The sequence below is a fragment of the Xyrauchen texanus genome, chromosome 3 (genome assembly GCF_025860055.1).
Source record: "Xyrauchen texanus isolate HMW12.3.18 chromosome 3, RBS_HiC_50CHRs, whole genome shotgun sequence".
Taxonomy (NCBI): domain Eukaryota; kingdom Metazoa; phylum Chordata; class Actinopteri; order Cypriniformes; family Catostomidae; genus Xyrauchen; species Xyrauchen texanus.
In genome coordinates this window covers 24,428,457-24,456,251 of record NC_068278.1, presented here as the reverse complement: position 1 = coordinate 24,456,251, position 27,795 = coordinate 24,428,457, and the positions used below count along the sequence as shown (strand labels likewise).

The window sequence follows — 27,795 nt, the reverse complement described above, 5'->3', positions numbered from 1 at the left end:
AAAAGTTAATCCAGTCAGAATTTATTCCTTGACGCTTACAAGCGAAGTGTGACAACTGTTTCACAAATCACATGCCAGAAGCAGCGCATGAGTTTGAGCTCCTCCCCGTCAACCATTCAAAACTTCCACAGAATCCCTCAACAGTGCAAATGAATGAACAACTAAAGTCAGATTGTGAGATTCATCAGACAATCAGATTCATTTATTTGTTCTTGGTGGATGTGTCTCGGTCGAGTCCCTCTAGCTGGCCTTGAGTGACGCAATCACGCTTTAAGTGATGTACGTAATTTGAAAGTGAAGAGCGCGAGATCTTGCAGAGGAATCGGCTCTCATCACTGCTGGTATTGCCGTTGAGAAAGAGATCCTTATGGATTTACAAACACGAGATGTTACGCATGACCTTATGATGCTTAATTTATTAAACAGGAAAGCAGGACCGATTTTCACTATAAGTGTAAATTAGGCTGCTTGAGCATTCAGTGTCAGTTTTGAAAAGTATTGCTGCGTTACATTCAATTCGGAAAGTCGGATTTTACAACTTCCTACTAGGAAAAGTGTAATGGAAAGCATCTTAAAGTCAGAATTACAACTTGTAGGCTCCTGCAGAAATCCTCATCTCCGATTTTGAGGAGATGCAGGAGCATGATGTCATACAAACATGTTGACACTCTGGGAGATATACAACTTAAGTGATAAACATTCACTTTATTAAGTAATATCGCTAAATTAGTTCATTTCCAAATTACATGATATTAAAACTTGTTTAACAAACACTTGCAGAAACAGGCGTATAAAACATTACAATCTCTTTTGATAATCGTGCACCTGAAGCACAAATGCTAGTGCTGCAGCATTGTTAATCAGTTGGGATGCTAGGAGACATCTCTAATGAGAGTCAAACCCCTGCTAAGCGAACGGGAGTGTTGCAGTTCCGAATATCAAGGAATGGAATGCATTTATAGGCGGAGATATCAAGTTGGAATATCCTACATCCAACTTGAATTGAACGCAGCATAACCCTGTACCCTGACGAAACGAAATTTATCACAAATATTATTATAAATATTTTTCCAGGTATTATGAATGGTAGATTAATATGAAAAATTATGATTTTTGAATGTCTGTTCGGGAGACGTTCATTTCACAAAACAGTCACGCTGCAGTTAAAATTAGGCTTGCTTGAGCATTAAGTGTCGTTTCAAGTTTTGGCTTTTGTGTGTGGACGTGATTTTAAAATGTAAATTGGTATTATTAGTTAGCTGCGACATAATGTATGATGCCCAAAAGCATAGGGTGTCTTATTCATTGTGAAACTGTGTTTTATTAATGGCATGAATCAGACTGAAGGCCTAGACTTTTAATGCATGTCCTGCCACTGGCCATTAGGCAATAAACACACAATTTGTGGCCAGACACTCATGGAATGAATGTTAATTATGTGAAATTCAGTAATTCACCAAACTAAATGGAACAAACTGAGACTTTTTTAAATTTTCAAAGAAGGCCTGAGTAAGATGAAATGTCATGATGAGTATTTTTCACTGCCTAGCTTTATGGCTGTATTTAAGTGTGAATGAACTGTCACACAGGCATTTCATAGACCGTAATAAAAGATACTGGCTGTCCTCAGATTCGACTTCTATCATTGCTGATGTCACTGGCTTCAGCTGACGTATCTGAATGCTGATAATATAATTAATACAGTACCATTTTGGTAAATTAGTAATTCATTGTATTGCTCAGCACTGTACCAGTCTGGTTTATAAAGAAAAATTCAGATTGAATTACAGTCCACAAATCCTACATTATCAACAACATCTATTATCATACAACATCCTCTGACATATTATGCGCAATGTAATTGCATACCATTACACCATAAGTTTTACATGTACATTGACATTTATGCATTTGGTAGACGCTTTTATCCAAAGTGACTTACACTTATTACAGGGACAATCCCCCAAAGAAACCTGGAGTTAAGTGCCTTGCTCAAGGACACAATGGTGGTGAATGTGGGGATTGAACCAGCAACCTTCTGATTACAAGTGATGTGCTTTAGCCCACTATGCCACCACCACTCATTTTTTCTTACAATTCAAAACGATCCGCCACAACATTAAAACCACCTGCCTAATAATGGGTAGATCCCCCTCGTGCCACCAAAACAGTGCCAATCCACAGGCATTATTTGACCCCTGGATTTGATTATTAGTTTTTTATCTGTATCTCTTAGTCAGAGAGATCAGTAGTCACAAAAATACTCAAACCAGCCCATCTGGCAGCAACAATCATCCATATGATTATCTAATCAGCCAATCGTGTGCCAGCAGTGCAGTGTATAAAATCATGCAGATATGGGTCAGAAGCTTCGGTTAATGTTCACATCAACAATCAGAATGGGGGGAAAATTTGATCTCAGTGATTTGGACTGTGGCATGATTGTTGGATCCAGATGGGCTGGTTTGAGTATTTCTGTAACTGCTGATCTCCTGGGATTTTCATACACAACAGCCTCTAGAATTTACTCAGAATGGTGCCAAAAACAAATAACATCCAGTGAGCGGCAGTTATGTGGACGGAAATGCCTTTTTGATGAGCAAGGTCAACAGAGAATGCCCAGATTGGTTCGAACTGACAAAGTCTACAGTAACTCAGATAACCATTCTGTACAATTACGGTGAGAAGAATATCATCTCAGAATGCTATTCTGATATGTGGGTTGGTGCTGTTTTGGTGGCACGAGGGGGACCTACACAATATTAGGCAGGTGGTTTTAATGTAGCTGATTGGTGTGTGTCTGGAGCTTTTGCCTGGATAGTGTCATGAGAAAAAAAAATTGCACAAATTTATATCTAGTTTAAAATCCCTTGAAATTTGTACTGTATTATGGATTTATTTAGACTGAAACTCCTATTACATAATGTAATTTTAGAATGTCAAAGTTTGAAGTATAAATGTACAGAATTTTAGAACTTTTTAGAACTTTTAAGATTGCAGAAACAAACTAGGGACTAGTGATGTAACTCATTTGGGACTGTTCATTATCCCAACTCTGTTCCACAAAATCCAAACACAAAGTGATTCTGTAATGCATACAGAAATCTCTGCTACGGATCCCAGGCACTAAGCCTCAGTGGGCACTCACTGCATGCTGTTGCTAAGCATGGCCGGGACAGAAGGAATAAGTGTGGGAGGGAGAGAAAGCGGGACCGGGTGGGTTCAATATGGGCAAGAGTGCAATGGACAGACAGAAATGAAAATCGCATCGTTCAAACAAGTTTCAAAGCTATGGGCTCTCTCGCCAAGAGCTACGACCTGCACAAAGGGGACTTTGTCCATGCACCATGGGCTTATGGGAAAAGCGAGGGGGAAGTATGTCCAGCGCCCAAAAAAGGGACATTTGCAGAGCTGCCACTTCATGCTGGAGAGTCCCAGTTTCACTAGCAACACTGTGCAACATCCCACATGCACACAGCAAACAGCAGTTTCCCAAACTACATTCCTCTCACTAGATATTAATGACATTCTTACACTATGCACAGACCAGGAAAAAAAATTCCGAATGCTCATGAGTTTGAGTTTGTGTTGTTCAGACAGTTATTAAAGGAACAGATAACACAAAAGATTTAATTATGCATTGAATTAACCACATCCGCAGAAGAGCAAGGGGGGCAGGGGCAGAAATTAAAGGAATGACTCGGGTTCAATACAAGTTAAGCTCAGTCAACAGCATTTGTAGCATAATGTTGATTAGCTTAAAAAAAATATTTCGATTTATATTGAGAAAATATATTTATCACGTTGAAATTTTAATAAAAAATATGACACACAGAAAAAAAATAGGCACTAATAAAGGTAAAAAAAAAAATTATACAAATAAAATCCTGGGGTCAAATAATGCCCCTTTCTGCCACTGGTGAGAGACTGATGTGAAGTCATAAAGTACAACAACATACTGATTTTTGTAATATGTTTTGTAATCCATGTCAAGAAATTGTGAGCATGTAAACCCAGTTGATGGACCAGTGAGTGCCTTGGATCTGTATAATATACTATTCAACTCTTGCAATAAATTAATGAAATAAAATAAATATATTTCAATGCCTCAGGAGTAAACCTGGAAGGCTTGTGGTATTTTCAATGGGCAACAAGATTTACACCTCACTGGTTCACTGGCTAGGACACTCTCATCATGTTCTCTCCATCACGAGGATGCTGTCTTTTGTAATTATCTCCTAGCAACAGACACTTTCAGGGTACACACGACTCTCCACATATCAAGACACAAAGAGGACTTGAAGTCAACTTCCGATCATGATGCACACTCAGAGCTTGTGTCTGAGAAATAGGGTCAGTTAGAAAAGTTAAACTTTAAAGGGATCCGTAAAAAAAAGTCTAACGCAGGCTATCACTGCTATTTGTTTCACATCTGTCCAGCAGTGAGAAGCAAAACTGATTAAACACATTTTAAGTGTCACATGCCAGTGATGAGTGGCTTTTGTCTTTTGTTTGAGGCACAAAAGAGGTTTATTCAGAACAGCTATTGTTCTTTTACTTCACTGCCTCCCCTGCCGTCTCCTACTGACTTCCTAACAGTAGCTGATACCCAACTTCACCAAAGAAAACAACTATGTTATCACAATGAATGTTCAGCATTGTGGAAAAGCTCCACATCATAATGATTCTTTGAACAGATATTTGAGTCAAACTTAAGCTTAATAAAAGTACAAATGAGAAATCAACTGTTTGACAAACCTGTCTAGATGCCAAGTATATAAAATGCATATTAAAAAACATTCTAACACTGTATACTGACTTTTTTTAAAAGTTAGGATGTAAAGACATAAACTAGGACCGATTGCTCTTTCTCTCCTTTCAAAACAGCCTAGTAACTAATCTACAACTTGTTCTTTCAAATTAAAGATTCAAAACGAACATCCCATATCAGAAGGTCCAGATGGAAGAGACTAAGAGTAAAAGTTGTTGCGCACTTCCAAAGACGAGATCCACGCAACCAATTTGTCATTGAATAATGTCTCTTTTAATACCCTTTCTGTTCTCTACAGTCAGTTGTTGATCAAAAACAACAAAAAAACAAACATTTAATTATAATAATGTATAGCACAGATGAGATAAAGCCATTGAAGTCTCTCATTAGCATGCGCTCATCTACAGACTCTCTTTACAAAAATGCTGTTTTTGTTTTAAGACAGTATCGGTTTTAACACATGTTCAACAAATCAATGTAAATCCTGTAAATAGTAAAAATTATGCAATTAAATAATAAACATGTATGTCTCCTATTTCTATCTTTTAAAAAATGCAAAGAAAAAATTTAAATTATCATTTTCCTAAGCACTTGTTATAGCTGGTGCTCACATATGAGGGTTGTACTTAGAAAGAAGGTTAGATTAACTAATTATAACCTGCAGTGGAGGGAAAAAATAACTGCACTTGAGAGGATTACAGTGACTAGCCCTCCTGCCACTGGGTTTAAGGGATCGCCTGTGGGACATCCTGCTCAGCATTGGGTCTGACTGGCACCCATTGATACAATTTAACCCTTTAATGGATACCTCAGGTCTTTTGTGACCCGGGACCTCATTACACCCACTGTACATCATCCATTTTTGCCCACACATCTTTAGTATTCCTCAAGCTTTCTCTTCATAATAGTGTAACAAAAAAAAAAATTATATATGCATATAGCAGCAATGCTATTTCTTAGTCAAGGTGCTGCTGATGAGTCAGTGATTGACTTAAATTACATCTGAATAAGAAGAAACTTCGAAGTAAACTATATCAAGTTTAACACATGAACAGAATGATTTGGCTATTGTCATTTGGGTGTACTACTAAAATTATGTTATGTTATGCATCTATTTTGGATAAAAAATTTCCTCAGAAAATACATACGTGTAGCTTATGTGTAGCATAGATTATGTGTTATGTGTATTAATATATGTGTTTGACAGCCAGTTGCATCTCATGAAATCAGTGTGAAAGTAATGAATCCTTTTCTATATTTGTTGCATCATCTCTTTAATATAAGAAAAATAAATCGGCAAAATATCAGAATATATTCTAATCTATTATTTTCTAATTGTCTTGAAAATGTAATGTAAATTTGACACTATCTATTCATTTTGTAGATCCATTTGTTACAGAAATACAGTGCGTGCCAGGTCTCTAAAGACCAAAGGATATAGTAGTGTTTGACGAAAATTCCATGCATTTAAGGGTTAAATGAGCAAGTGAGAGAAAAGGGGACAGAGCATTATTTTTCACAACCATAATTTTACAGAGCTGATGTTCTAACATAAACTATGGGGATTATTATATTGCAAAAATTATTAATTTAATAATCTATCAATAATAAATCTTACTTAAACCTGCAAAATAGTGTTTATTTTAAATTTGCAATGAGGCATTGAATTTGATAACAATGTACACAAGTTCAGGTTTTCTTCAATTGCAGAAATAAATGCTCTTTAGAACATTTTCAAATCATACACGGAAAACATGAGTCATCAGAATTTGCAAAAACTTATTACTAATGGTTATGGTTATTACTAATAATTCAACTTTTGATTAGTTGTTCTGATAATTGAATTTATATAAACATTTTTGCATTAAATTAGAAAAATTTGAAAACATTGCTGTGGCTTGAAACAAGTATGTAATGCCATCATTTATTTTAGGTCAAAGGTTTGAGGAGCTTCTAATATAAAAATATAATCAGGTACATTTCACAGATTTTAATAAGTGAGGAAATGTGTATTATAAAATTAATAGATCTTCTCCGAACTGATTGAATGAACTAAGTTCAAAGCATTTGTAAAACAACTATACATTCATAGTAGGCACAAGTCAGGTTTTTTATGCAGGAGAGAAAAGATGACAAGGGGTTGCTTCATGTCCTCAACAGCAAATACTGAGGACATGAAGATGGTAGTTCAGGAGTCTCAAGAACTAAAATGGAATATGTAGAATTCTCTTAAAGCTATAACCCTCATGTTGTTCCTTATAACTTTCTCTCTTCTGCAGAACAAAAAAGGGCAATTTTTTAACAATATCATGGCCATTTTTTTCCTTTTCATGGAAGTAAATGAGGACTGGAGCTGTCTAACTCCAAATTGCCAAAAAATATATTCCAACTCTTCTGAAGTCATATGATAGCTTTGTGTGAGGAACAGACCGAAAAGTAACTTTTTTGTTGCTTTTTTTTTTTTTTTTTTAATAATTTTGGAACTTGATAGCACCAGTCTCCATTCACTTTTATTACTTGAAATGGAGAGGCCAAGATATTATTGTTAAAAAATGCACCTTTCATGTTCCATTAAAAAAAGAAAGTTATTCGGGTTTGGAACACCATGGCTGTGTCTTTTTGCCTCACTGCCCTATCAGTCAATGACTCTACAGACAGCATTTGCTTACAAAGTAACCTCCAGAAACTGGTTTTGGACAGGCTACTGAGGCAGCGTAACATCACATTGTTACTAGAATACCAGCATTATAACCTGATTAACACCATCTGATGTCCACTAAATGTAACGCGTCTGATTCATTCATTCATCCAACCAAACCACAATAGTCAAATAATCTAGAAAAATAATCAAGATAATTTTGGCAAATTGTTTATTTTATAACTTCAATACAAATTTCTTGCTATAAATGGAATAAAACTTGGAAAATTGTAATAAAAATTGGCTATCAACTGCCTCTGTGGCCAGCATTTTTTGTCTTCAACTCAACCACTGTGGATCTGCATACGAGATTGTGGGATTTCATAGGCAGCAAAGGATACATCTATGCTGCCTTCAAAAATGTATCAGATGAAGGAATCTCAGTAGACAGGATGTGACACGAACATTGGATTCTGACATGCCTCAATCCCTTCCTACCTCCGTAAAAAACCTCCGGACACAGCCCATGAAGGTTGCGTAAAAAAAAAAGTAAAAGATCAAGGCATGCAGCGAAGTTTCGAAAAAGTCAATTAAAAAGCTAATTTAAGCAGCAAGGGTGTGATTATACAATATGCATAACATTTCCTGTTGGCCATTTCTTTTTTTACATAATATTATTCACATTTAAAAAATATTTACTGTCTTATTATCTCATAAACATTCATCTGGATGAGGGATAACAATCATGAAGTAATCCATCTACTTACAAAAGTCAGTACTCTCCCTGCTCAGGGCCTAAAATCAACAAGCCAGGACATTGTTACATAGGCCTGCCCTAATCTTTTGCATTACTATATCAATTTCCAACAGACAATCTCTCAACCCAGATGCTGACATATTATACAACAGTGTATGCAAACAATTCTGTCATGTACAAATATACTGTAAACAGTGTATGCAGCATGCTCAACGATTCTGCTCTCTGACAAAGAGCATGTTTTACAAGTGTATGAATATGAACTCAGTCTCAGTTAATTTTTCTTGCATATTAAGGTTTATGTACAATTATTCTGCTTATCCCATTGTTACCACACCTAAAACCACACCTAAAACACCACTTTTATTACAAGACATTTTCAGGTTTTTATCTCTAAAACACTTTTGTGATTAAAACTACTTTCTTAAGCTATGAATTCTGCGTCTTGCTTTGATACAGCTTTCACTGCTAGTTTAAAAACCTCACTTTAGAACTAGTAACTGAGGCTTGCGTAGCTTTTAAGCACTTATTAGATTAACAAGATAGAGAGAGTCTGTGTATCTGTGTGTGTGAGAGAGAGAGAGAGAGAGAGAGAGAGAGAGAGAGAGAGAGAGAGAGAGAGAGCAGTTCGTGTTTGCCATGGTTCATGTCAGCTTTGTTCGTCAGTAACCATATGAACCCTAATGGAGACCTGAAACTACCTCATAGCCATGTGTTTACTGAACAATAATTGCAAACCTTATAATGTCTGTAAACCAATCATAATCATGCATTCAACAGCCCAGTGATATAATATAGTATAATAATGTGGTCCTGTAGTTATCTTTTCCAAACCATGTTTTATGATAAAGGGCATTGAGAGAATGAATTAAAAACACAGAGATGGCAGGTCAGGTAAGCTCTGGGTTCTCTCACAGTTTATTCCACATCACAGTCAAGTACTGGATTCTGCTGGGTTGCACTTGAGTTTCCATTGTGGAATATGTGGAATATGTGTAAGGTATGAGTCAGCTCAGTAAACTGCACTAAAGCTTTAAGAGATTTTCTAACTTTCAAAGGCTCAAGAAGTTAAAGTAATAGCAAACCCAAAATTATCATTATTTACTAAGCAAAGAAATACTATCATATGACTTAAAAAGACTTGGAATATAGTGCATGAGTAATATGAACCAGATACTTTTATAATGCTTTGTGTCCTTTTTGAATATTGAAAGCTCCAGTCCCTATTTATTGTAACTACCTGGACAAAAATAAATTAAATCATTCTTCATAATTTCACATTTTGTTTTTCGCAGAAGAAAGAATGTCTGTCATACAGGTTTGGAACAACATGATTGTAATGAGTAAATAATGACAAAATGTATTAATGATTGGGTGAACTTTCCCTTTAAAACTACATTTTCACTTAAACCTCCAAGGCCACTGCCCAATTTAAGAGCTCATAGCTCACAAGACCTTAGAATCATCATGTTCTCTGTGTCTGCTTCTACTTCACTTATGCAATCCCATTCACCTCCTCTCTTCCTCGTCATTCTCCCTTTCAGCTATCACATCATTAGAGTGCATTCAAAGTCCTAGCTTCCAAATCAACAGAAACACCTTCTAAGTGATCCTCCCTTGGGCGTCTAATGCTTCACCATTAGAAATCTCAGAGAAACACATACTTCCCTCCTCCAGCGGCTCACGTCATGCAATCGTGACCTATTTGGATGGTTATTACTTACATGCAGGGGCCCTAGACCCTGATTGTCTAAACACACTTATCCACTAGCTAGGCAGCTCTGGATATCTGTTCTGACTAAATAGAGTCAGCAGCAGCATTGGCTTATAGCTGCATGTGTGTGTGTGTGTGTGTGTGTGTGTGTGTGTGTGTGTGTGTGTGTGTGTGTGTGTGTGTGTTTGACTGGCTCTATGAAGGAGCCCTGAGCATTAATGTGAACTGACAGCTCTTTGGCAGGTGCTTACTGAGAGGTCTGAGGATGCTGTTGCTGGCCTCTTCATAATTTTCACTGTCCGACCTGTCCGAAGCATTCTCGGTCACTTTATCCTTTCTGTCCTTGTTGCTGGTACGCCGGCGGTGGCGTCTCCGTCGTCGGTAGCTCTTAGGCACATGCACACCAATGTAAATCGTGTGGTGACCTGAGGGAGTAAAATTGAGATGGTAAGTCAGGCTGTTAATATAACATGACATATCAAATTGCAAAAGTAACACAAAAAGACAGTTGGGTGAATTTGCTAAACGGTTGCATAAGCAGTATTTCAGTGCAACCCCCAGCATCTTACTTACTAACAACCCACAATCTAGTTTAACAAGGTGTTTAAAAACCTTTTTAAGACTGCACAATGCATATTCAAATTAAGTTATGGTCATTCTTTTTGCACAAACAAGCCTTCATTCTGTGTCAATTAGACTTATTAAAGATTGCGCCTTATTTAAAAAGTCAACTCAGTCAGACTAGCACAATTAACATTGCGCAATCAGAATTTTATTTAAAAGAGATGTTTGTCAAATCAAATCAAATCACTTTATTGTCACACTACCATGTACACAAGTGCAACAGTAGGTGAAATTCTTGTGTGCAGTTCCGAGCAACATAGCAGTCATGACAGTGACGAGACATATACCAATTACAATGAACAACATACATACACAACACAATTTACATATCAAATGTACACATACTTACACAACACAATAATTATACACAATGTACAGTAAACAATACACACAATATACAATACAATAAGTAAGGAGTATATGAAATATATATATATATATACACACTGTATATGAAGTAGTGTATTAAGGAGAATATGTTGACAGTCCAGTGTGAGATTATAGATTAATAAAGTGCAGTGCTAATTATTGATCCTGATAGATCAAGTGTTCAACAGTCTGACTGCTTGGGGGAAGAAGCTGTCATGTAGTCGGCTGGTGCAGGTCCTGATGCTGCGATACCGCCTGCCTGATGGTAGCAGTTCGAACAGCCCATGACTCGGGTGGCTGGTGTCTCTGATGACATTTTCTATTGGTCATGGCAGCAGTAATTCATCAAATGATGATCACATGATGCAGAATAGTGGGCATTTATCCACACGCATACTATAGTCAAGCACATTCTCGGATGTCTTCTCCTGTCAGTCATTGATGCTCTGACAGTTTGGGCATATTAAGATGGCCGCTTTAACACTTCCGGTGGCTTCACCTCCTGCTGGCAGTTTAACATAGTGTCAGCCATCCAATTCTATATATATATATATATATATATATATATATATATATATATATATATATATATATATATATATATATATCAGTATATATATATATATATCAGGAGAAGGAATGTTTGGGCATAGCAATATGGCAGCACAGTGGCTTCACTGATATAAAGTCATGAGCAATCCAGTTATATATATATATATATATATATATATATATATATATATATCAGTGAGGTAAACACATGTTAGCCCTAACATTGTAATTGTCATGAGATAAATGGCTCTCTACAGTCAAGATAACACAAGCCACGTAACCTTCCCCCAGTTGCTCACTTTAACAGAAGCTATGAGATAAATAATATAAATAATGTGCAATGTCGTTAAGGTCAGGAACTGGGTGTCAATAGTTTCTTGTGGCCCACTGGGTAAGACATATGGCATAACCAGAGAAAAGATTCAAATAAATGGCATGGCTTCCTCAATCCAATTTATGCAGGAAATTGTCTAAGCACTCCTAAGGGTGGCAAGAAAAAAATCCATGGACTTCACCAGAGGGGTTTGGAGCAGATGGTAAAATAAAATATTTTGTTTGGGAGAGCTAGCAGGTAGTGCAGAACTTCCACTGTTTAGATCAATGTCATAGAGACACTATCCACGCCTCTCCCCCCAGTCATAGGATGCCCATCGGTTAAATCAATGTTTCAAAACTGTGTTACTATAACTTAATATTGTTTCATATTGTACTGCAGCTCTGTGATACAAGGCATCCCAGCTCCATTAGGCTAGTGTTACAACTGACTGATATGAACTCAAAACAATACATGGTTTAGGAAATGTTTAGGAATCAGTGACAAAGTTTTTGTAAAAATTTTAAACAAGGTATACGTTGTTGAATACGCAGTAAATATTAACAAAGTGCAATAAAATCTACAATTAACCTAAAATTTGAATGCATTCCAATAATCCTAAAAAGATTTAGCTTTTGTTGTAATTAGGGAAGCACTAACATTATGGCCACTAAAAATTGCGTGCAAAAATAACAAAAGATTACGCTGAAAAGTGGGTGGCTGTATCGTTCCATGGGGAAAAAAATCAGTGGGAAAAAAAGAGTAACAATTCTTTAAAATTTGACCAGCAAATTTATGCTTTTATCATTGTTATAAACAACAAAGCATTCTGATATTTTACATTAAGGGTGTTTTCACACTTGGGTCCTCTATAAGAACCAAACTCAAAGTTTACAGAGTGAATAAGGTTCCAGTTTGTGGCCTTGAAAGTAAGCTCAGAACTCTTTTTGTTCCACTTGACCCATTACAGGGTCTCAGTACATTTTGCATTCACACTGTGCTGTTTTTGTGGAAACCAGACTATTTTAAAAGACAAAATTGATGATTATAATTGTTATTAAAACTGCTATATAAAATATTAAGAGTACAATTAGCTCTACATATTAAGATTATTAAATGTGTTATGTGTACCCTTAAAATGAATAATCAGTATGAGTACAGGTGTCTTTGTTCAAAATAACATATTTTTTTGATCTTCTGTATCAAAAAAAAACTATTATATAATGTAAATGTATAACATCTCTAAATGCATTGTATTTTTATCTAAATAATACTGTATTTAGAGCCAACATTCATTAAATCAATCATAGATCATGGTAGATTAGTCATATTACCATCATAAAAATACGATCGATCATGGTATTTATCAGCCTCTGGTTACTTCCATTCATTGAAGACAATAGTAATATATTCTTATTGTAATATCTTAACCGTCATGCTGTATTCCAATGCGGTCCGGTTAAACCCTTGAGTCTTCATTTGCACAGAACACTGAAGAAAGATTATTTTTAAATAGTTTATAGATATACACTCACCTAAAGGATTATTAGGAACACCTGTTCAATTTCTCATTAATGCAATTATCTAATCAACCAATCATATGGCAGTTGCTTCAATGCATTTAGGGGTGTGGTCCTGGTCAAGACAATCTCCTGAACTCCAAACTGAATGTCAGAATGGGAAAGAAAGGTGATTTAAGCAATTTTGAGCGTGGCATGGTTGTTGGTGCCAGACGGGCCGGTCTGAGTATTTCACAATCTGCTCAGTTACTGGGATTTTCACGCACAATGGTGTGAAAAGGGAAAAACATCCAGTATGCGGCAGTCCTGTGGGCGAAAATGCCTTATTGATGCTAGAGGTCAGAGGAGAATGGGCCGACTGATTCAAGCTGATAGAAGAGCAACTTTGCCTGAAATAACCACTCGTTACAACCGAGGCATGCAGCAAAGCTTTTGTGAAGCCACAACACGCACAACCTTGAGGCGGATGGGCTACAACAGCAGAAGACCCCACCGGGTACCACTCATCTCCACTACAAATAGGAAAAAGAGGCTACAATTTGCAAGAGCTCACCAAAATTGGACAGTTGAAGACTGGAAAAATGTTGCCTGGTCTGATGAGTCTCGATTTCTGTTGAGACATTCAGATGGTAGAGTCAGAATTTGGCGTAAACCAGTGGCGGCTGCTGGTCTTTCAAAGAGGGGAAGCTCATTTTCGGCCTACATTATAAACTTATTTACCCTATTTTTTGCACTAAATCAATCTTAGGTGTTGATCTGCCCTGCTGTTTAATTCTAATTGTTTCCTCGTAAGGAAGATTTTCAAATGGCTTCGCCAAAATCAGGTCAACAATATTAGCACCGTCTGCCATCGTGCGCAGTTTCACCCGTACGACGCTAGCCTAGCCTACTGTATGAATGAATGAATGAACGAACGAACGAACGAACGCTCTAAAACAAAATATATTAAACTTGGTAAAATTGAAACAAGGAATGTGGTGTATAATTGTGTGAAATGTATTATGCAAATTGACTAGCAATTTCGCCAAACAAATATAAAGAAATAGGTTGCAGCAGTTTGTCTTTCGACTACACTTGAGAAATCCATGATGGAACTGAGCTTGAAATTGCTTCAGTGACTTCTTATAATACAGATTCGCTGTCAATCAAAAGGAGATGCAGTCTTTCGACAGATCCTCCAATCATCACGCGGAAGCCCGGAGTCCGGGCCAGCCCACTCCTCATTCACCCCCAGAGACGCTGAGCGTCTGTGGGCGGGACATAATCGCAGCATTTATCCAATGACCGTCTATTTTCGGAGCACTGAAAAAAACTGTTCAGAGCAGCCCCATTGAAGTCAATGGACACTCGGCTTCAACAGGGAAATGCACTGACGCTACGGGAATGTATGAGAAGTAAATCGAGTCAGCCGACCTGCTATATGTAATGTAGCTGATTCTGAACGAACTCGTCTTCGAGATGAACGTGTTCTAACGCATTTTTAGTCAATAAATTGTTTACACAATAGTACATATTTGACCATTATTTTTTTGACATTAACTCTTTCCCCGCCAGCGTTTTTAAAAAAAAGTTGCCAGCCACCGCAAGGGTTTTTGATGATTTTCGCTAAATTTTAATGGCCCGCAGAATATTTTCTTCCATGAATATATGAAGATGCTATATATCACAATAAAGATCTGAGCCTCTGCTTTTAGGCAAAAAAAAACGATTTTATTTTATCTTCATTTGTTCTTTTTTAATTGCGACTTGAACAGAGGTAGGTTTTGTCAAAAAACAACATTTCAGACAAAAAGCTGAGAAAAAGGCATGTTTATGTCTGATATTTTGAGCTTCTCATACTCCACTTCTTCATGTTTGAGACGATCGCAGTCTGTTTCTTTGATCAAAGAGTTGCGTACTCTTTCAAAACATGCGCAGGGGTCTTCCTTACCGTATAACACCTAAAACGCGGAAACCGGAAAATTCCATGTTTGGCGGGGAAGCGTTTTTTCATAAAACACGGAAAATTCCGTGTTTGGTGGGGAAAGAGTTATAGGGGAAGCTGAGCTTCCCTTGCAGTCTTAAAGAAATCCCCACTGGCGTAAACAGAATGAGAACATGGATCCATCATACCTTGTTACCACTGTGCAGGCTGGTGGTGGTGGTGTAATGGTGTGGGGGATGTTTTCTTGGCACACTTTAGGCCCCTTAGTGCCAATTGGGCATCGTTTAAATGCCACGGCCTACCTGAGCATTGTTTCTGACCATGTCCATCCCTTTATGTCCACCATGTACCCATCCTCTGATGGCTACTTCCAGCAGGATAATGCACCATGTCACAAAGCTTGAACCATTTCAAATTGGTTTCTTGAACATGACAATGAGTTCACTGTACTAAAATGGCCCCCAGTCACCAGATCTCAACCCAATAGAGCATCTTTAGGATGTGGTGGAACGGGAGCTTCGTGCCCTGGATGTGCATCCCACAAATCTCCATCAACTGCAAGATGCTATCCTATCAATATGGGCCAACTTTTCTAAAGAATGCTTTCAGCACCTTGTTGAATCAATGCCACGTAGAATTAAGGCAGTTCTAAAGGCGAAAGGGGGTCAAACACAGTATTAATATGGTGTTCCTAATAATCCTTTAGGTGAGTGTAGTTTAAATTGTTTTCATCAGCAACCCTTTCATCTACATAGAAACAGAATAAGCAGCTCATTGCGTCTCTTCTCTGTGTGTCATCATTACTGGAGTAAGGCAGCCTGTCAAGGCTAAACTTGTTTGGTACTACGCGAATGGGAAAATCAAGTGAGCCCAGAGCGCTTTGTGTTCACAATGCATGCTATTAGTGAACCGAACTGCAGGCTGTAAGCAAACCGTACTCAGACCACCTCCCGAGATGGTCTCGGTTCATTCTAAAGGGGTCTGAGATTGTTTGGAGTGTTCACATATGGGCCACAAATCCTGCAAACCACACTCAGACCCCTGAAACGGACCAAGTGTGAAAATGCCCTTATGACAAGTCAGTACTCTTTACTTTATATCAGTCTTTATCACAAATCAGTAGTGAAGCTGTATGTCTCCATTTAAAGTTAGTTACACCAACTGAAATGATAACCTCCCAGAAAAATATGTGAAGTAAAGTAAAATAAACAAAACAAAAAATCCCACTCATATCATGTTTAATTTATTCAGGTGCAACTGGACTTTTGATACTATTCTTTGTTTTTCACCTGGATATGGTGCCCCTGTTTGCACAGCTATCACAATTCATGCCATAAGTGAGACCAGCAGACTACTGCAGTGATTTGCTAGTCTCATGACATAACTAAGCGTGACAGGCTTAAATGCGGTGCAATCCCCACCATCAGGCGACTTAAATAGATAAACATTTCCAGATGTTCCTGAATATGTTCTATGTTACAGTAGTTCATGCCAGAACATTCTGTAGTAAATATGTCCAAAGGTTTTCCAAATAAATTATAACAATTTCAAATCCAGCACTTTTTTATTAATGGGGGTGGTCTTCTAACACTTAATCTTTGGCACAATTGTGAAAATATCACTGCTGCTGTTTTTAAGGGGTAATTAAGAGCTCTTTTTTTTATCATTTGATTATCTTCCCTGAGGTCCAGTGACAATGTTATGAAAGCATTTTGCACCAAAACAGTCACAATTTAGTAATATATGATAATTTTCCACCCTGTTTTTGGCCCTCTGTCTAAAACGCTAGTTACGTATGTGTTTCAGTGAATTCCGGCTGACCGGAAAAACTATTAGATTATAGCTGTGCCAGCCAGATAGGTCGAAAAAATATACAAACAAAGTCACGTGATGACGTGGGCTGAGCTCGGAGGATTATACACCGTATTTGCTCAGCACTCCACCTCGGAAGTCTTTCTCGAGTTTTCCGAGTGATGAAGAACTCTGGCGGTCATCCGGAATTCACAGAACCACAGTTACATATGTATCTACCATTCTGTTTCATTCCTACTGTTGCCAGAGGCAGTGTAAAACACTAGTGGCTGATTTATATCTACATAGTCACAAGGAATAGTACATCCCTGAGAAATAATTAAGGCTGCTCCTGAAGGACTGTAGAACTCACAGCAGCAATGCTGAACTTGTAAATCCGAGCAAAAGTGCATGGAGAAGCCCAGTTGGCAGCAGCACAGTTATCTGCCAAGGAGACTCCTCTAAAAGCAGCCCATGAAGAACAAATAGCCCAAGTGGAATGACAGGACAACCCTCTAGGCAGGACAAAGTCCTTTTTATTTCCATTATCCAGTGCGACAACCTCTTTGTAGAACCTGTTTCTACATAGGGGCTCCTTTCCTCGCACCACTGTAACAGAGAAAAAGCTGATCTGACTGCCTGAAATGAGTGGTAGCCCCCATATAATGCCTTAAGGCATGTACCAGACACAAGAACAGAGCCCTTGACTTCTCTGAATTGGGCCAAAGAACCACCCCGGAATCCTCCGGCAATCATCGCAAGCACAATTCACTAACAGACAGTGCATGTAATGCACTAATACGTTTAGCAGAAGAAATAGCCAGCAAAAAAAGCAGTCTTCAAGGATGCCCATATAAGATCAGCACTCTGTAAAGGCTCAAATGTGGAGGAGCACAAAAATGTAAGCACAAATGCCAAATCCCACACAGGAAAATGGTGATTGCGAGCTGGCCTCAGATGTCTAACACCTTTAAAAGAAACTGCAGACAAGACCATGAGATCCAAGAGTAGAACCATTAACTTGAGTGTAAAATGGACTGTCATGGCTCCTGTGAATTTGTCGGTTTGTTTTGTATGTTTTGTCATTTTCTCTCCATCTTGTCTCGCAGGCACGGCCGGCATGCGTGATCTGCATTTCTATGGGATCACTTATTGTTCCCGGGGGAACGCTGATCATTCCACTGATTAGCGTGCTGAGCAACACCTGTTCTCCCCAATTCACTCCCTTCTTAGGCCTGTAGAGTTCTCAGTATCTTTGCTAGATTGTTGTTTGATGTTGAGTACTAACCTCGCACTCTCTGCCTAGTTGGTCATGTCTTGTGTATCTGTTGGTTGCCCGCGTGTCAGGCATGTGGTTGCTTTCCAGTATTGCTGCGTGTCAGCTGGTCTTCCACGGAGGATACCTCGTCTCTGCCTGTGTGTCGGGTGTTAAGTTCGCTCTTCTCTGCTGGGTGTTGTTCTGCATCTCACTAAACTTCAGTGGAGGATTCTACGAATCTGTTCCTGACTTCCACAACACACTCACTCATCCTACAAACACACTAAGATTACCCCTTGAGCGACTACGATGCACACGCCATTGGAGATCACTTCCCACTGCTACAGCCGGTTTGGGGATTTTCTTCATTCCTCAACCCAGTAACTGCTCATTATTACTGTTAATAAATAATTTGAACTGTTCCTCTGCTCTTGGGTCTGTTTGTCTCACTATCATTGTTACAGGTACACAGCAATGGCAGCAAAATTTACTTTCAGTGTGGAGGCTGCTTTGTTATAATCCAAAGGTGTTGGAGAAAACTCAAAGCCCTTGGTCCTTGCACCATGCAGAGAAAAGGTTCCAACATGCGGCATAGAGCTGCCACGAGGAAGCAGCCCTAGCATTATAAATAGTGTGAATAACAGCCAGATTGCAGTTCTCTAAAAGAGGGTTGAACTCAGAGGCCCCACCCAAAGCAGCAGGCAAGATGGATTTGGGTTCCAAATGCAGCCTCCCATATGATAGAGGAGATCTCTATCTTGAGAGGAAGCTGTTGTGATATGGTGATCCTGTGCAACGTTTCCCACAATAGTGGAACAGGGGGAAAAGCATATAGTAGGCAAGTCGGCCATTCGTGAGAGACTGCATCCTGACCCAAGGGGCTAGATGCTTCTGTCCTTACGATCCATAAACGACAGTGAGTGGTCCTCTCTGACGCAAAATGATCCACCTCTACCCTTTCGAACTGGAGCCAGATTACCTGTAAAGTCATGTACTACATCTGGTCTCCATTTCCCCGAATGTAGAATGTAGGTTTCTGGAGAGAGCATCTGCTATCTGATTGTTTGACCCTGGAATATGAACCGCTTTCAGGCTGGTCATGGCAGGCACCATGTGAGAATCTCGAGAGCGAGTTTCAGAGACCTGCAGGACTTCACGCCCCCCTGATGGTTCAGGTGGAACACTGTTGAGGTGTTGTCCGACCAAACTAGTGCATGGAAACCCGCCAGAACTGGCAAAAATGACTGTTGGGCTAGGTAGACCACATGTAGATCCAGCAGTTTGATATGGTCCCTGGATTGAGCTGATGCCCAGCAACCACAAATGCCCCTCTGGTTCCATGTCACCCCCCATCCCCTGAGGGATGCGTCGGTCACAATTACTTCCCAGTGAGAGGGAGTGACACCTATGAGCACCCTCACTGTCAGGAATTCCACCTGAATACAGCACCTCAACACATGAGTGCAATGGCAATGAAACGATGACGATGTCTTGTAGGATTCAACCCTAAACTGTTGTTCAACCTCTGAAATGGTCTGAGGTGGAGTAAACCCAATGGAATTACTGATGTGGTGGCAGTTAACATTCCTATTAGCCACAGGAACATTATATACTGTAGCAACACTCTAGGATGGAAATGAGTCAGAAGTTGCAGGATGCTGGTCATCCTCATATGAGACATTGTTGCAGTCATTGCAAGATAATTCAGAGTTATTCATTAAAACGCTGTGGATTGTGCTTGACCAGGCAACTCTTGTACACAGAGAGGCCCAATCTAAGCACATGTTCTAGAAGCAGTCTGGAGTTGCACATCGCCTGGCGCTTTGTGGGGGCGCAAAGTGCCAAATAGGGTAAAATCATTATCCTCTTGACCATAAAGGACACAGTGATACACTCATGCATCTTTTGAAGACATGAGGAGCGACAGTTCAACAGTAAAACCTTGAATTGTTAGGCTTGATTTAGAAAGCTGAAATGCAAAAACTTCCTGTGATGCACAGAAAGAGGATCGTGAAAGTATGCATCCTTCAGGTCAACACTTACAAACCAATCTTCCCTTGTAACAGAGTGCAGAATCGGCTGTGCACAGCATTAGGAAGGGAAATGTATCTGGCCGTCAGATATTACCATAAGGCCCTGCTATAAAGTTAGCGGGGGAACTGCTAACTATCAGCATGGTTAACAACAGCCAGCAGATAGCACCGTGAGGCACAAAGTGTTACAAACAAACAGAAAGATGTAAAAAACACAACAAACTGTTATAATTGGCAAACATCATGCAGCCCCTCAAATTCAGCATATTCAATCGGAAGAACATTACAAAAAAACATTGGTTTACACATAACGCACATCCAATATATTTCATCAGAATATATTTAACTGTTCATCTTAAGCACAACTATTAACACTCAGAACCATAAACTATCAAACAGTCATGACATTTGAAAAAAATTAATTACTTAAGTTTTTAAGAGTTTTTAACTGTCCCCTCCATCAATAACAGTTCCTTTGCTAAGCTTGAATCGTATTTTGTCTGTTCACAAGCAATCCATTCTGACATAAGCCGAAAAAAATGCACATCATAGTCCAAAGCATGGTGAAATTACACGAATACATATTGAAGGCACACTGAGGTGCGCATCGCCGATAACACAACAAAATGGTCAAAGACTTCCATCGTCCATCGTCAAAGATGTCCATTATCAAAGACGTCCTATCTTTACAAACACCAACAATTAAAAATACCACAGATGGGCAAAGAATGTGTACATGGCATATCTGTGCTCAAAGCAACACAGGCAGCATATAAATTAATGAGAATTGCTTCTCCCTTTCAGAGTTGTAACTTGACACCGCATCTTTTAAAAAACCAGAAGATATGTATCAAGCGGTCAAATATGTCTGTCTAGTGCATGAATATGTTAAATAATAATCCAAAGTAATCCAGTTGTGTCTCCTTACTTTAGGTGTTATGTTAGGAATAATTAGCCACGGATTGCCTGCTCTCTTGACTACAAATTGCGTCAGTGGGCGGGGCCAAGGGTGCAATGACACATGTTGTGGCATGTGTAAATACAAATGAGCAATATCTCGTACAGATTTCAAAACGAGATGTTTCAATAGGGTGGCAACTATAAATGCTCTTTTTAGACTGAGGAGGAAGTTTTGAGTTCTGAAATGTGCAGCAAGTTTTTATAGTACAGTGACCTCTTATATGTCTAAATATCAAGGAAAATTTGATTCTTCATTTCATGACCCATTTAATAGATCTGATTTTATCAAACAGAGGCTGATCTTATGTTAAACCTGAACTCATGGCTTGAGTTAAAAATTGTCTCCAGGAGGTAGACAGATGTGATTTAATCTTGTTTTGTTTTATTTTCTTTTTAACAGAGCCCCAGTCATCTGAGATTTCATCTATTCTTATAATTGGTGCTGAGTGTACTTCCAGTTTATGGATTCACAGCCCTGCTGTCTCTTTACTTGCTCCATAATAAACTCTTACTGCCAGCAGGAGATTGGATGCAGTCCCAATTCTTTCCGAATATTATCTGCATTTGTTTGCTTTGGGTGTGTGTTATCTCATCTTTTCATCTCTTCCTTATCATATTCTAATCTTATCTTATCATTGTATTTCTAATCTTATTCTAAGGTTACGACTAAGGTTATAACTTAATTATGTGTATTTTACATTTATATTAGTATGTATTTTAGGTTACAGGTACTTAGTAATACTATGAATAAGGATTTTGTGAAAAATACCTTTTATTATGATTATAAGATTGTAATAATTTTTACTGGTGTGTAATATGTGTAACACCAAGAATGTAATACAACTGACATTTAAATAGTAAACTGATTCAGGAAAAAAATTAAATACAGTAAATAGAAAATATTTATGTGATTTATGTATAAGTGATTTCATAATCTGCCTTATTTTTCTAAATTGAAGAATCAGTTAAATGTGTTAATTCCAGGGAACTTCCAGTATATGTTCTGCGAACATTTTGGAAAAATATGTAATTTATTGAGATTTTGCCTTTTTGTTATTTTGTTATTTTTTATTTTATTTTCAAACAAACAAACAGAGCAGAAAGCTAATCAAGAACCATTTATGAGTAGGGATCCCACCTAAACTAGGATGGGTGAGAGCAAATAAGGAAAAGGGAGTAAGAGCAAGGACTAAGAGAAGGAAAGGGAAAGGTAAGAGGGAGGGAGGGAGCAACCGTACATTGTCGTGCCAGCTTTGTGCCAAGCTTCCTGTTCTTTCTGGGGAACCCTTTTCTAAGCGACCATAGAAAGAGGCCTGAATTGGAGTGGCACGCAATTCGTCACTGGATAAAGCATATTCCCTAAATCTGGCTGGGCCCAATGGGCTTCAGCTTCAGAACACTCTGTGTTACCGCAGTAACAGCAACAGAGCTGTTGAGATGGAGGGTACAAGTACAGAAGATAGCAATATGCCACTGTGCATGCTAATATAGCTTCTTATAAAGCTGCATGAATAAAATAACTCTGTCACATACAGAGTTTTGTCTACCAGGCACAAGTTACTAGTTTAATTTGAGGTCAGGGTAATGCCACTTTGGATTTCTAAGACAAGTTTTATTTTCAACGTAACATTATCATTTTAATTTTTTGGCAATATCTATGCCATTTCTATACATGTTTACAGACAAGTAGTGGCCGCAATGCAAGCAAAGAGAGAAAAAGGAAATTAGTCTCAAAACCTGGAAACACTCTGGCATAATAATTCTTAAGGGGCTTGCACATGACTTGTGTTGGGGCGTCATCGCTTGACCGCTTAACATCAGCCTTCACAGACACTTGACTTTCTGTTTGCTTTGTGACATACGAACAAGAAGTAATTAGAGCCACATTTTTTAGCATCTCTTTTCTTTTTTTTTTTTTTGTCTTAAGTTAAGACATTTTACACAAATTTGAACTAAAATGCGAAAATGTTTATCTTCAAGATTGGATGCAACTGCTCACATACAACATGATGAGGTCATATGATAACAACATAGCAGAGTGCTGTTTGAACCATTTATTGTATTTAATAATGCCTACTGTTTCACTTCATATATAAAAAATAGTAGGTAGTATACACTGTATTCAGTTAGTGTTAAGTAGTATGCTATTCTTTTCCGAACGTAGCCTTAGCAACTAACAGCAGGAACTGCGTTCTATCAGGGTTAAAGGATCACTTAAAGGGATAGTTCACCCAAAAATAAAAATTCTCTCATAATTGAATCACTCTAATGCCATCCCAGATGTGTATGACTTTCTTTCTTCTGCTTAAAACAAACAAAGATTTATAGAAGAATATCTCAGCTCTGTAGGTCCATACAATGTAAATGAATGGTGATCAGCACTTTAAAGCTCCAAAAATCACAAACATTCGTAGTAAAATAAATTCAATGAGAATTTGGTGAGAAACAGATCAATAATTAAGTCTCTTTCACTATAATTGTTTACTTCTGGTCGGTCTTGTGCGTTAATGAGAGGACCGAGTTCACGCAGCCTCTCGTCTCACGTAAGCACGTTGGCATGTTCACATGAGAACTGACATGATACAACCAGAAATGCAGCAGGTTTATTTACCACAGAACCATGGCCGTAGCCAGCTATGAGAGGTCACCAACGTCTGGACTAATTCATATTCAAAAATATATTTTGATGCTATGTACAACTGAATAAAAAAACAGTTGATAACTCCTTTAAGTGTCTGCATGCATGTATAATTTAGTTTGGACAGTTGGCTGGATTCTTTAGTGTCCGCAAATACTACAAGAGTGTGAAAAAATGGCGCTACCTGAAGCTGCGCAGTGGATTTTGCCGGGCAGAGCAGAGTAAAAGTGGGCCATTCTCACTAATCTGACGAACCTGCTCTTCGCTTGCTGCATTCTGTCCTGAGGTTAACAGTGAGTCGCATGCAACCCATTTGAATTTGACACAGAATTCTCTGTTATAAACCCATCTGATATGATACACTTAAACGCTCTGTGCTAAAGCTAGTTGAAACAAGATTAAACAGCCCGTCATATTAAACTACAGTGATGAGGTAAACAGGAAAACATTGTTCTATTCACAACAGTAATTACAAGCTTTTCATTACACAAATCATCACCCTTAAAGAAATATAACTTAACATTAACTGTAGTAGTAACTATGGTATTTTGCCAGAAATAGTGTATATATTTGTAATAAATGTTAATATTATTAGCCTACAAAAATATGAAATATTTTATATTAGCAATAAAACTCACTTTTATGGAGGATTTTTTATTATTTCTACATGTTTTTAGGAAATTGTTTTTCATTACAAATTCCATAGAGACCTATTTTTTTATTTATGTTTTTTACAAATTAATTACATACAATAATTAAATCTAATCATGGTGATCTTTTTTTTCTTCTTTTTTTTTTTTTACATGTGATTAACATGATCTCACTAACACCATATTTAATCTCTGGATACTATGCACAAACAATGGTAAATTGCCATAAAGGCAAATACAAAGCAGAATTTAACAAAAAAGCTTTAAAGTGTGGACACTCATGAATTAATTATGAATTTATGACTATTTATCCTTTGTAAATATGTTTAGTTCTAATTAACTTTAATTGAAAAATGTGAATTAAAGGTAGCTACACTCAAAAACCCATCATTAAAAATCAGCAGTTTTCAGTTACAGATGCCATTGTAGAAAAAATAAATCCTTGTTTGTGTTCTGCTAAAGAAAGTCATACACATCTGGGATGGCATGAGGGTGAGTAAATAATGAGAGAATTTTCCATTTTGGAGGAACTATCCCATTAAAGCCATGCAAACTGAGAAAGGATAAAACACAGGTCCATCTCGCCACCTGTTAAGGACTTAAAAATGTAAAAGTCTTTTTAATTATTATTAAGTCTTGAATATATCCATATTAATAGATTTTAATGATAGCTGTCTGTTTATTTTATTTTTATTTATAATTTTTTTTGTACTTTTATAAAGAAATCAAAGGTAATTTTAACAAGTTCCTAAACTAAATTCTAAGACACAACACCCACTAATTCACATTAAAAAGCCTGATCTATCTTTGGACCGGAAGGAAACGGGCTAGGTCAACACAGCATCAACACACCAATATGTGTGCCCTACATCTTCATCACCCCTAAGTAAACATAAAATGTACCCCTCATGTATTGTTCCAACTGCATTAACACAAAAGCCAAAAGCACACAATAAGAAACGTCCTAGGAAGCAGACTTTAAAACAAAAAAAACAAAAAACAAAACAATGTGCTTTACAAAAAAATAAGTAACTTAAGACCAAAAATTAAGATACCTTCAACTTCCTCCTCATCACACATGTGTTTGAGTAACGATGCCCCTCTGTCCAGCACCGCCTCATCTTCCACCCTGTAGTAGTAAAAGAGGAAGAAAGATTGCTCACATTTCTCTTCTAAAGACAACGTGGAGCCATAGCAGCGTGGCTCATTCACATGCAGTGTGTTTCTGCTAGAACTAGCCATTATCCCAGGCTAGCAGGTACCGATGACAAGTGGATTGACTTTGGTATTGGATCCAGCCCTTGTTAGTAGAAATGCGGTGTAACTTGTGGGACACAATCCTGTTCTGAGGCTTCTGCCCTTGAGGGGACACAGGAGCGGTAAGGTAGACATTGGGAGGGTAATCCCGTCTATGGGGGATGGAGCAGTCTGGTCAGCCAAGTAAGATACTAATTGATTCTGATGTACCAGGAGGTGAGAGCCGGGCTGCCACACACAGATTTCAGATCAGCTAACGAGCAATACTAACACTAATACAAGATACACGTGGGCAGAATAAACACCAAGCATGGGGTCCTGCCACTCACACACACTGTATGACAACTGCACATTCACACATTAATACAAGATTGGTGTGGTAACACATGGTTATTGGCATCAAATGAGGGATTAGATTGAGAATGCAACATAAGGATCAATAGCAGGGCCATAATGAACTAATTTCCTGTTTTACATTTTTCAATAATAAAAGTACAGGTGGTATGTTATTCCTTTAAGTATTTTTAATAGAGTGAGCTAAGGCAATGATGAAAATATTTGTTAATTACAATACTTTGATCCAAATGCTTCCTTAACTTATTCAACCAACAAAAACAAAACCTCATACATAATGTTTCAAATGAAGAATAATATTTACATTCTTGTTTAAGAGTCAGATCTGAGAGGACTGGTGTATACTTTGCTCCCAGACAGATTTACAACATGCATCAGTTGTTAGTAAACCTTCATCAATCATCTTCTGTCTGGCTAAAACTATGCAGTTGTGACAGTCTTAAATGATGGTTCACCCAAAAATCATCATTTATTCACATACATATTGTTCCACACACCCATATGACTGTCTCTCTCCCAGGTAACCTAAAATTAGATTGTTTGGGACTGACAGCCTCAGTCACCATTGACTTGTACAGCAACTTTTTTCCATGCAATAAAAGTGAATGATGCTAAAACTCAAAATTCTATCAAACATTCTTTTGTGTTCCATGGAAGAAAGAAAGTCATACGGGTTTGGAACAATAATGTAAATAATAACAGCATTTTTGTTTAAACTATCCCTTTAAATTCCCAAGAACAAAACAACAAATCTAAATGTTACTGTTATATTTGCCTTAAAGGAATTTTCTTGGTTTAATACATGTTGAACTCAACTGATTTTCACAAAAAATTATTTGATTCGTCCGTCGTCCTCTTATTACAAAAAAAAAAGCAAAACTTTTAATGTTTGGACTGGCCCCGTTAACTTTTGCTGCTTAAAGTAAAGTGAAAGTGAATGGAGCCAGTCCAAACATTAAAATACACGCAGTTTCAAAAGTATAGCCACAAGACATAAACATTATATGTTTTAAGAAAACATTATTTTAGTTTCATAAAACTGCTTACTAAACGTATCTAAGTAAAGTCATATACAATAATACAACTTTATTGTCATGACAAAGTAATGCTGGCAAACCTTGTAATCTGGTAAACATTGTATTGCCAGTAAATCCCTGATTTTATCACTCTAAAATCATGTTAACACATAATGTTTACGTCTCATGTTATACTTTTGAAACATTGTGTATTTTAATGTATTATGTACTGGCCCCATTCACTTCCATTTTTGGTGCCTTACTGGAACCACAATTTAGCTTTTTATCCAGTTTTTGAGAAAATCTATATAGGTATTTTATATAGGTATTTTATTTAGTTGTGTAGCCTCATGTGGTTCTGTGTTTGTCCTATGTTGTTTTATGTAGCACCATGGTCCTGGAGGAACGTTGTCTCATTTCGCTGTGTACTGTACTAACTGTATATGGTTGAAACCACAATAAAAACCACTTGACTTGACTAGAAAATCAACCTATGAATGTCTTATTAAGTTGGGATAGAAAAACGTATTTTAACACTGAGAAAGGTACATACATAAGCTTTAACTTGTACTGAAATCAGGACATTCCTTTGATTGATTAAAATGTTGCAAGTTAGAATATTAACACATTCAAGGAAATTCACACGTTTCTGCTTT

The 27,795-nt window shown here is 37.7% G+C and overlaps 1 protein-coding gene across 4 annotated transcripts in view; it reads right to left on the bottom strand.

The window, feature by feature from the left end:
• slc4a4a (solute carrier family 4 member 4a) overlaps positions 1 to 27,795 on the bottom strand; it is a 79,514-nt gene that overhangs the window by 48,741 nt on the left and 2,978 nt on the right. For 2 of the 4 annotated variants that reach the window (XM_052093393.1, XM_052093400.1), the window contains exons 3-4: positions 25,568 to 25,641; positions 10,132 to 10,305 (exon numbers count right to left, since the gene is read on the bottom strand). In XM_052093393.1, the coding sequence (XP_051949353.1) occupies positions 10,132 to 10,305; positions 25,568 to 25,641 (248 nt within the window). Of the gene's footprint in view, positions 1 to 10,131; positions 10,306 to 25,567; positions 25,804 to 27,795 lie in introns of those variants that run through there. The other 2 variants (XM_052093375.1, XM_052093384.1) reach the window with 2 other exon arrangements.